The 11,850-nt window shown below is 41.4% G+C and overlaps 1 protein-coding gene across 1 annotated transcript; it reads right to left on the bottom strand.

Annotated features, from left to right (window-relative positions):
- Window positions 1–5,980: 5,980 nt before the first annotated feature.
- LOC128417452 (transmembrane protein 68-like) lies at window positions 5,981–11,281 on the bottom strand. Its single transcript, XM_053396133.1, has 6 exons — window positions 10,925–11,281; window positions 9,646–9,810; window positions 9,078–9,268; window positions 8,598–8,658; window positions 7,988–8,127; window positions 5,981–6,711 (listed from the first exon to the last, which is right to left on the bottom strand). Exons 1-6 carry the CDS (start codon window positions 11,202–11,204, stop codon window positions 6,607–6,609), a joined length of 942 nt encoding a protein of 313 aa, XP_053252108.1. The 5' UTR covers window positions 11,205–11,281; the 3' UTR covers window positions 5,981–6,606.
- Window positions 11,282–11,850: the final 569 nt, after the last annotated feature.

The raw sequence follows: 11,850 nt of genomic DNA, 5'->3' as shown, positions 1-11,850 counted from the left end.
GCTCTATCTCACTCAGTCTCTCTCTCACACACACAAAAGTGGAGACGGAGCAGGACAATATTTTATTTCCTACTTTTAAGTAAATAACTGTTGATTCTTTTTATGGCTGTGGCTGCAGGAGGCAGGGGAGACTTAAGAAGGGCTGTGTAGAGGAGCGAGCAGCATGCACTTTAAAATCACAGGCAGCAGGTCCTCCCCAGCAATTGCCTCTAGCCCCTTGCAGTGGCTGGACTGTGGAGGGGAGGGTGTGGGCAGGAGTGTTGGGATACTGCCAACAACGAGGAGTAATCAGGAAGAAGGGAGGAGGCAGCCCATTTGTGAAGGATGGAAGCTGCAGGCAGGCAAGCAAGCAGGCGAGTACCTTCTCAGGCTCCTTCTGGTGATATGTCACAAGCTCAAAATGGTCATCGGGATATGCTCTTCAAACTGGTTTCTAAAGATTTATTGATATATTGCGCAACCCTACCTACCCCACATACAAACTGTTCAGCTATGTCTGCCCCCTGCTCTTTCTCTAGCACCCCACTCCATCTCAGATTCTGATCCCAATTTCAGTAATCCTCAGGTTTAAGATGCAAGTCTGGGACAGTTTTCTTTAGCTGTATAACTGCACGTGGATTGCCGAGACTCAGATTCAAAGCTGAGTTGGCTGTTTTTGTTAGATCAGTCACTTTTTTCACCAAGCCTGGCTATATTTTTATGTTCTCTACTTTTCTTGCTATTTGTTTATGAAGACTTGCTTTATAAGAAAAAGCGTTCGATAATGTTTCTTGGCATTTCATGAAAGAAAACTTAAAAGTATTAGGAATTGGTGAAAATTTTTTGAGAGGTATTGACACGATTTATTCGGACCAAAAAGCAAAGTTAATAATTAATTACAACATATCAGATAATTTTGAGATAACTAAAGGTACTAGGCAGGGATGTCCTTTATCTCCCTTGCTATTTATTACAGTCCTAGAGGTCTTGAACAAGAGGCTAAGAGAATCATCAGAAGTCAGAGGCATTAAGGTGGGACGAAAAGAATTTAAGTTAAGAGCCTTCGCAGATGATCTAGTCTTAACGTTGGAAGAACCAAGACAAAGTGTGAAAGAGGCAATAAAAAGAATGGAAGAGTTTGGGAAGGTATCAGGGTTTAAACTCAACAAAAACAAGACGAAAATGCTAGCAAAAAATCTGAAGAAAGAAGAGATGGAATAATTACAAGTAGACTCAGGAATTGCGATAGCTAAAAAAATAAAATATTTAGGAATTTGGATGACAACAAAAAATATAAACCTGTACAAGGACAACTATGAGGTGGTATGGAAAGAAATTAAGAAAGATATGGACATATGGAGCAGACTAAAATTGTCATTATTAGGAAGAATCTCTGTGATAAAAATGAATATACTACCTAGACTGTTATTTTTATTTCAAGCAATACCAGTGGTAAAAGGGATAAGACAATTTAAGGATTGGCAAAAAAAATTAGCGAAATTTGTCTGGCAGGGGAAAAGGCCAAGGATAAAAATGAAGATACTAGTAGATAAAAAAGAAAGAGGAGGTTTTGATTTACCAGACCTGACTTTATATTATGAAGCTTCGTGCTTGGTGTGGTTAAAAGATTGGCTGACTTTAGAAAATACTGACCTATTAGATCTAGAGGGCCACGACAATAGATACGGTTGGCATTCGTACCTATGGTACAACAAAGTAAAGGTACATAAAGGTTTTCTAAACCATGTGATCAGGAAATTTTTATATGAAGTATGGGATCGGAATAAAAACCTCCTGGAAAGAAAGACACCGTGGTGGATATCACCAATTGAGGTGCTGACAACAAAAAAAGTAAACATGGAAGGGGAAAGAGTAACATATGAGGATATTACTAGGAAAACAGACCAAGGGATAAAGCTCAAACCATATGACCAAATTGAAAAGATGTTAACAGGGTGGCTGCAATACCACCAGATCAGTGACTTATTAAAGGAAGATAAAAAGAGAAATGGGTTCGAAGACAAAAAATCGAAATTCCAAATCGAGTTAATAGACTGTAAAGATAAAATTTTATCAAGAATGTATAGCTTATTGCTAGAATGGTATACAAAAGACGAAGAAGTAAAGGAATCAATGATAAAATGGGCAATTGATATTGGGCATAACATTGAATTGGATGCGTGGAAAAGATTATGGAAGGAGGTGTAACAGAGAGGTAGTATTTTCCTGCATTAAGTGTGATTTGTCAACAGGGGAGAAATAATGTGATAGCTTGCCTTGTTTAATTTGTTTGACATGATTAGTTTATTCTAACTTTCTCTTTCACAATCTTCTAATGATTATTATTATTCACTCCCCCCCCTTACAATCCTTTATCACCAGCTTTTCAAGATTTCTGAGCATTAATAAAGCATCTCACCTTCCTTAGCCGCAAAAATGCTGTGTCTGCAATTCATGTCCCAAAAACATTAAAATCAAATATCCATGGGATGTAAAAGGCAAATAGAACTGGGACAATCTTCCCCTAGTCACTTCATGAATCACTTGAAGAAGAGTTAAAACCAATTAAAACTCATTAAAACCACTTAAAACCTACTAAAAGGCAGATAAAAACCACAGGCCTTCCAGAGAGAGATGTTGCTGGCCCAGGGGTTGTGCTCCCCAGTCCCCAACCCAGATGAATAAGAGACCAGTAAAATTGGTTGGGATTAAAACAGGTCACAACTTTATTGAATACAGATGAAAGAGGTTTGGCTTGGGCACGGGGCAATCAATATATTTCCAGCCCACCGGCCAGAAGTGACGCATAGGTCAATCCATATGGGAGTTCCTAAAAGTTACATCAAATAGGGTGACCCCAACAGGGACCGCCATCTGGGGGAGTGCCTTCAGTCCTGGCCCCACCTGGGCACGCAGATATAACCACACTCCCCCCAGATCCCATTAATGGGATACACCAGTGTTTGGAGGGGCAGGCAAAGACAACGGATTGCCCCAATGCCCAACCGAGCAGACAGCTTGCCAAAAAACACTTACATCTACATCCACACCCTAATACCTTCAATCATATCTGGCAACCAAATATTGTTTCCTGATAAGGAAAGATGCGCGCCATCCGGCCTAAACAGGGTATCATCTGAGAATGTGATCTTGGGGTGGTAAATCACTCAACAACCCCACTGTAGTATGCAGCACCTCACTGCGCGATTAACCTTTTGCCAAGCCCGGTTGATGCCCACTGAGTCTGGGTTCTGCCATTGTCTCTCCAGCATCTCGGACTAGCCTAGGCTTATGGAGGGGTACAGGTTGTGCAATACCCTTGTGTTGGCCTAAATCGTTTCCCCCCAAATGAATGAGCAAAGCATCCAGGAGCCCCTAGGACTCAATTCTTGCCATGACTAAGAGCATAAATTCTTGCAGGTGTGGGCTGCTTAAATGGCCAGGGGGTGGACCTGAAGGAAGCCTTTCTGCTCCATCAGCACTGCCCCCTGGCACAGCCCAAGTCCCAGCCTGCATCCTCATTCACCAAAGCAGGGTGCATGCCAGGATCCAGCTCCTGATAAGCCCCCACCACCTATCAGGAAGGGCACCGATGCATGGTTCCCTCATTGGGGCCCCAGTGGATCCTCTACCGTCCTGCAATGCCGCCACACCAAAAGTGGTGAATGGACTTGTGCTCCAGGCATTATCTGAGATCTCCAATACCATCCATTTGATAGTTGGAATTAAATTATGCTGTGCTGATTTTACTACAGACAGCTCGTCAAGAAATTTGAAGCATTGCCCCTATTAAATCTCCAGCAGCTAGATGTCATAGACAGCCCTTTCCTAAACAAACGTAGTCAAGTACAGTAAATTCTAAATAAAATTTTTTGTTGTATGAGTCTTAGTCTAAGGTCCAGAGACCCCCATGTTGTAGAATTTAGCACAGGTTCTCATTGCTTGGCCAAGATTGACATCCCTAATTCATTATTCCGCTCCTCTCTTAATATTTGCCTATCAAACTGGTATGCTTATAATAAACACTTGTATAAGGTTATAGTGGTTTGTTTGTTTTTTGTTACATGTGAGTTGATCAGCTGTTTTAATAATTCTGGAACCTCTGAGGCTGTAAAAGCTGCTGGTCCATAGATGGTAGCTATGGAGTTTTATGCCAGTGTCAGTTGAGTAGGTTCTCTTTCTGTATATTTATTGGTTTACATTGGTGATGTAAACCTTTTTTCCCCCCTCTATATGTCAGTTTTAGTTTGTCGGTTAATTTTTCTAATAAGGTCTTTTCAATTTGGTACCAGTGGTCCATGCTTACTCCAGACAATTCTCTCCAGTGTCTAACTATGACGTTTCTGGCTGCTGAGAGTAGGTGGGTTATAAGCTCTTTGTGGTGTAAGTGAACATTATTGTTTTGGAAAATAGGGCCAATTCTGGAGTGGGTTCCAATACCTCCTTAGTTATGTTACATATTTTTTGTATGACTGCTGTCCAAAAGGGTTGGATTCCGGAACATTCCCACCACATGTGAAGGTATGTGCCTGTAGAGGTACAGCCTCTTCAGCATTTTGATAAGGTTCCTGGATGTATTAACACCAATTTCCTCAGGGTCAGATGCCATCTATAGATAAGTTTCAAAGTGAGTTCTCTTCTTTTGGCTGAGACGGATTTAAAGGGAGGTTTGGACCAAATTGTAGTCCATTGGGTAGAGTTTATTTTGTAACCTAAGTCATGTTCCCATTGTTTTTTAATTGTGTCAAGTGCGATTGCGGCGTTGTAAAGTACAGTGGTACCTCAGGTTACATACGCTTCAGGTTACAGCCTCCGCTAACCCAGAAATAGTGCTTCAGGTTAAGAACTTTGCTTCAGGATGAGAACAGAAATCGTACTCCGGCGGCGTGGCGGCAGCAGGAAGCCCCATTAGCTAAAGTGGTGCTTCAGGTTAAGAACAGTTTCAGGTTAAGAACGGACCTCCAGAACAAATTAAGTACTTAACCTGAGGTACCACTGTAGTATTTTGTATATTGCAGATACCACCCCCCTACCATGTCCCTCTGCTGACAAGAGAAGGCTTTGTTGTTGTTTAGGGATGTGTGCAGTTGATGGTGCATTAGCCAGGATACTTGAATGCTTCCTAATTTATCCTGTAATTCATGTGTTGATATGGGTTTATTGCTTTTGTAGAAGTCTGCAGAACAGTATAGGCCTTTGGTTTGCCATGTTTCTATGTGAAAGGTTTGGGCCGCGTGACTGATAATGGATAATAAGACAAGGGGATTAGTGGGGATGGGGTTGGTGGCAATGTGCCTACTTTTTCTTTCCAGGCCTTAAGCATGGATAGTGTGAATCCCCCTTCAACTCAAGCAGCTGTGATAGGTGGCCATTCAACCTCTCCCATAAGGCAGCCAGTTTGAATCTTCCCCCCTCAGTTTACCCCATTTCTCCCTTTTGTGGCACAAAAGCAAGAAACTCATGTCTGGGAGAGGGAAGGCAATCCTGCTTTCTGCCTGCCATAGCGCTCTCTCTCTCTCTCACTCAGTCTCTCTCACACACAAAAAAAGTGGAGACGGAGCAGGACAATATTTTATTTCCTACTTTTAAGTAAATAACTGTTGATTATTTTTTTATGGCTGTGGCTGCAGGAGGCAGAGTGGACTTAAGAAGGGCTGTATAGAGGAGTGAGCACATGCGCTTTAAAATCACAGGCAGCAGGTCCTTCCCAGCAATTGCCTCTAGCCCCTTGCATTGGCTGGACTGTGGAGGGGAGGGTGTGGGCAGGAGGAGTGATCAGGAGGAAGGGAGGAGGCAGCCCATTTGTGAAGGATGGAAGCTGCAGGCAGGCAAGCAAGCAGGCGAGCACCTTCTCAGGCTCCTTCTGGTGATGTGTCACAAGCTCAAAATGGTCATCGGGATATGCTCTTCAAACTGGTTTCTAAAGGTTTATTGATATATTGCGCAAACCTACCTACCCCACATACAAACTGTTCAGCTATGTCTGCCCCCTGCTCTTTCTCTAGCACCCCACTCCATCTCAGATTCTGATCCCAATTTCAGTAATTCTCAGGTTTAAGATGTAAGTCTGGGACAGTTTTCTTTAGCTGTTTAACTGCACGTGGATTGCTGAGACTCAGATTCAAAGCTGAGTTGGCTGGTTTTTGTTAGACCAGTCACTTTTTTCACCAAGCCTGGCTATATTTTTATGTTCTCAACTTTTCTTGCTATTTGTTTATGAAGACTTGCTTTATAGGCTCAAATCTTGGAGCACCCATTTATAAACATAAAAGAAGTGCCACTGTTTTAATACAGGTGATTTATAGACATTACTCCTTCACATGTAATATTATTTTATGTTTCAGTTAAACACTCGCCTTCCCGTTATACTCTTTGATTCTGCCCCTACTAATGCAAGTTCCCACAAAAAGGGGATTCTGGGAGTATTGCAGGATAGGGCAGGAAAGCACTTGTACCTCTTCCAAACCTAGGACCTTCTGCACACACAGCAGGTGCTCAGCTACTGAGCTAGGGACCCTTCCAAATAATTCATATACAATCCAGCACAATTCTATGCATGTTAACTTAGCTTTAATTACATAATTATTAATTTTTCCTATTACAAACATATGGTTTATTTTATTTAGACTAGTTGGCTTTGTCATGCTTATCAAATCGTTCTAAAAGAGCTCTTAATATATTTCCTGGCCTCTTTTGGTGTCTATCCCGAAGATTTTCAAGTGCAGTCTTTGCCTGTTGAAAGAAAAACAAAGGACTACATTATGTTGTTGCAAAATAGATATTCACAGTTATTAATATCAGTGGGGAAAATGCTAAAGGCATCAGAATCTGTGGCATCCAGAATCTCCTTCTTTCCAGCAAAAATGTAAATGTAAGCAACTGAATTTATTTTGAGGGACGATGCTGCAAATGTAAATCCAGTCATTTGTATTCAGAGATGTGTTGCGTGAGAGGCCTTGTGTATCAACACTCAAGAGCGGCTTTTTAGGCATGGAGGGTTGAGCAAGAGGAGCCAGGGCCAGCAAACTCTACATTACAACCGCGCATCTCTCTGTGAAACCAGCCCATTGTATTCATGTTTACCCTGGTTTTCTCATTTAGGAAGGCCCCAAAATTGATGAGCTTAGGAAGCCCTAACCAACAGCAATCTTTAAGAATGAGTTATTGTCACATTATAATGTAATAGCAGAGTTTATCGTAGAGATGGCACCTGTGTTTAAAATTGTCTTCTGTGAAACAGCATCCCATTTAGGAGATTGATAATGCACAAGCAGTAACTAACGAAAAATGTGTTGGAGATTCAGGGCTGGTAGCTCATTGGATTGGAATCATGGCTGTTAAAGAGAGCTGTATCCAACAGTGCAGGTCGGCTCATGCAACACACATCCACGTGTACAATGAATTGTCTTCCTCTTCAGCCCTCTCACCACCCTCAAAAATTGGCACTGGGGTGACTTAGAGGGACCCTCTGGGACCCAGTTCTGGGGCCCATAGTGGGGGAGAAAAAGTTCCATTGTGTGAGCAGATCTCTCTTTGTGCTGCACTAGATAAAATGCATAGTTTCTCCCATTTAATTAGTCTGAACAAGTTAAGAAGAAGGAAAACTGAGCGAGAAAAATAATGCACAAAAGTGTATATAATGAACCCTATCTCTGGTCGTATAGAATGAGGAAGTGAATACAGTGGAACCTCAGGCTGCGAACGTGATCCGTGCGGGAGGCACGTTCCCAACCCGTAACATTTGCAACCTGCAGTGCCGTGTCTGTGCACGCACAGGTTGCGATTTGGCATTTCTGCGCATGTGCAAAGCGCAAGCGCCGAAACCCAGAAGTAACCCGTTCCGGTACTTCCAGGTTCGGCGTGGTACACAACCCGAAAACGTGTAACCTGAAGCATCTGTAACCCGAGGTACCACTGTATGCAGAATACAATTTAGAACTGAAAGAGAGAGAAACCAACAGAGAAAAAATATTCTGCTTCTTTACTTCCAAGTGTAGGGTTCACTTACTTTTTCAGCCAGCTCTGTGGCAGTTATATTTGGATCATATGGGATGGGTTCTCCAACATATGTCCTCAATTTCACTGGGAACCCTCCATAAGAGGGAAGGAATATACATCGAGTTTTCTCATACAGCCATTTTGTCAGCCCTGTGTATGAAATGGAAGAAGATTAGGAAAGAATTTCAAATTAGTTGGCATTCTGAGTATTTAGCAGTTACAATCCATACATTGCAGCGTGGAAGAGTTAAATAATATAAGTGCTTGGGGAAAGAGATGCAAGATATTCAGTCAGCTCTTCTCATACTTTGCAATCAGGGTCATAGGTTGTGCAATAGACTGCAGAATATGGTTTGTTTCCTGCTCAGTTCCCCTCCATGTTAGGGTTGCTACCACATTTATCTATTGTAGCTTTGTTTTAAATTTAATGGGAAACTAAGCAAGGACATGTTCACTCAGTTCTGAGGCAGGCAGCACAGCTTTTTGCAGATAAGTGTTCATGAAATAAACTCTATTAGTAGGTAATAAATAGATGTTCTTTTTTTAAAAAAATGCTAAAATGTTTATTGCCTGATATCAGAGCACTTGGTCAACCAAGGAACATAGGATATTTAGCTCACTTGTCTTTCCAATGGTCCTGTATGCTTCACACATGTTTTGGGTAAATATAGGGATGATGGGCTAAAAGATAAAAGATGGAATAAAAATGAAAAGAAACGCGAGAACTGGATAACTACTTCCCCCCAACCGTCCTGCCTTTATTTTTGTTAAAGACTAGGAAGAATGCTTCACATTTGGTATTATAATGACAGGCAACTCATAAATTATTTAATTGGCTTCAATTCAAATATCTCAGATGAAGAAACTTCACAAGCTAGCCCCCAGATTTTCAGGAATTGAAGAGAAAAAAGAAAGAAAAGCTGTTTTTCTTTCCAAATGCCATTGATTTGTGACTCTCCAGATAATCATTTGACATCAAAACAGGATGTTTGCCATTCTTGGCTATTTAGGATGCTAGATCAAGGATTTTAACACATTACATCATACGTCATTTCCAGGATAATCTTGAGGTCAATGCAAATTGCCCAAAGGTCACTCACCACTTTCGCCTCCAAAGCTATCCGAGCAAAACCTGTGCGGTTACCCCACATTAAGCTGTAATCAGTACTAAAGTTTGCTTCTCTAGCTCCACCAGGTATAATGCCCAATAAATAGCCTTTCTTCAGAATTTCCACACATTCAGCATTCGTGAAATCTCTCAAGAAGACAACATCACACATCATCTTCATCCCTAAAAAAATAAATCCCAAACAGAAAAATGCACTTTATATAACTCTTATTTAGGAAATAGTGTGAATAAGTGTCGTTATTCAAATGATATTGCACTATTATGGATCACAAGTACAGCTCTCTGCAAATCTTCTTCATGATTTCATGAAAGGTGACCTTTATGCTAGTTCCTCTTTTGCTCACATGTTCTTGGAGTAATCTTTTTCTGGTAAGCAATAGAGTGAGACTGAGTGCAATTTCACCTATTGGTGGTATTTTATTTTCTGTTGCTTTTTACCTGCTTGCCTGATGCACTGTTTTATATTTAATCACTTTGTTTTATGTCATATTTTATACATTTTTATCTAATAAGGCATGATTTGAATTTAAATCATTTACCTGGCGTCCAATACAACATGTGATCAATTACTGAATGGCAGTGTAACCCTGTCTTTCTATAAAGTTTAGTCAGAAATAATATATAGTTGATAGGAAAAGGTGGATGGTAGAGAATAATAATCCCTGGACCTTTAGGGAGACGTTCCATGTCCATAACTTCATAACCTGAAAATAATACAAAGTTTAACAAATAAATATTGCTTTGATGAAATTAAATACGATATCACCATCTTTTAGTGGAGGAAAACAATGTGGTTCAGAAAAACTAAAGGTCAGGTAAAAAGCTCTGCTATATGCTCAAGCATTGTGGGTGCTAGGTTGTCATCCACAGGAAACAGAGCTTACTCTGTGGTGGTCGCAGAATTAAAGAAGGGGAACACCTAATCTCCTGAAATGTTCTTTCCTTGCTTACGTTTGGGCATAGGTGGAAACATTTTTTGCCCAGCCTTTGAGACAGCTACAGTGGTACCTCAGGTTAAGAACTTAATTCGTTCTGGAGGTCTGTTCTTAACTGAAACCGTTCTTAACCTGAGGTACCACTTTAGCTAATGGGGCCTCCTGCTGCCGCCACCGCCGCGCGATTTCTGTTCTCATCCTGAAGCAAAGTTCTTAACCCGAGGTACTATTTTGCTGCTTCTTCCTCCTCCTCCCTCACTGCTGCTTCCCGTGGCTGCAGGGGAATCCTCCTGGAGGTGCTTTGGCATGACTCTTACAATGGCCAAAGTGCCTCGGCTCTGGCATGACTGCAGCCGAGGGAAGCAGCAGAGATTTTGGAGGAGAAAGCGGCAAAGGTGCAGGGGGAGTGAGTGGGGGATGGGCAAGTGGCAGCAAGATGGTGGCAGGGGAAAAAGAGGTGGCAGTACAACGTACCGATGATGCGTACCGACAGAAAAAAAGCACTGGGTGTAAGCAACATTCTCCCAAGTTTCTTTTGGAGACGAGACATGCTTTAAATGTGATTAAATGTATGGTGTTTATGCAGTCACCAACTGACCCTTTCTTCTGTGATATGTCTTAATTTCATACCTCATAAAAAGTTTTGTATTTCTTTATGATTGCTTATTACATAAATAAATATTGATGGCTTTGTTTTGATCCTTATGAAGCCAAACCAAACTTGTAGCTGTTGTGACCCCAAGGTGGGTTCAGAGCTACACTCCTGATGCACTGTGGCAACTATTGTTCCAGTGCTTGAAGCCTGAAATTCTGATGCTCAGTACTATGAAAGTATAGTGGCTCATAAGATGGAATAATTGGTATGAAAGAAACCTTTACTCACCATGCCATATCTTTCCATATGTATCTACAACTTTAGCCATAACTTGCTTTGGCTTGTCCCAAAATTTGCTATAAAAATCATTTTCTTGGTGGTTATTCATCTTCTTGTAAATATATAACAATAGTGAGGTACAAGAGGAAAGAAACCAGAAAACCAATATTTCTGAATAAAACAACATCGGAAGCACAAAAAACCACAGAAGGTGAACCACCGAGGTCAGGTAGTCTTCTAAATAAGGAAAACTAATCCAGTTTTCCAGCATTTGAGTAAAGCAGCTCATTGTTTCCTGATCTGAAGCATCAAGTGTATGCCAATGAAAGAAAGAAATCAAGTGGAATTTTCCACAGTCGTAATGGTTTTCCCACCACCACCACCACCATTTACCTGGAAAACAGAAAATGCAGTACATTAGTTTGAATTGCCACCCCAGAGATATTCATGAAATCTCATGCTATTTACTATTTTTCTAGTTCTCACATTATAACTTGCCAAGTAGACATATTGTTTTTTCAACATTCATTGCTGGGATGTACAATACAGTGGCACCTCTACTTACATGCCCCTCTTGTTACGTATCCTTCGGGATATGCACCCAGCAAACCCAGAAGTATATTTCCGGGTCTCGCCACACACGCATGCGCAGAAGTGCTCTGTCGCACCGCACGCATGCATAGAGCACGCATCTCCGGTTGCAGAAATCTTGGGATCTAACTGGAGCTCCGGAACAGATCCCATCCTCAACCGGAGGTACCACTGTATTAGTAATGTATGATTCATCACATTTCAATCAGAATGCAGTTCTGGCACCTCTCAGGTGGGCGCCATTGTGAGCTGATGCTCCTTCCACCTGCTTCTTGTCTTTATGTACTTCTGAGAAGCCCCAAACGAACAATTCGAGTCAAAACAGAAGCTGGCCAGCGTGTGCA

The sequence above is a fragment of the Podarcis raffonei genome, chromosome 7 (assembly GCF_027172205.1).
Source record: "Podarcis raffonei isolate rPodRaf1 chromosome 7, rPodRaf1.pri, whole genome shotgun sequence".
Lineage (NCBI taxonomy): Eukaryota > Metazoa > Chordata > Lepidosauria > Squamata > Lacertidae > Podarcis > Podarcis raffonei.
This window is presented reverse-complemented; position numbering and strand designations above follow the sequence as displayed.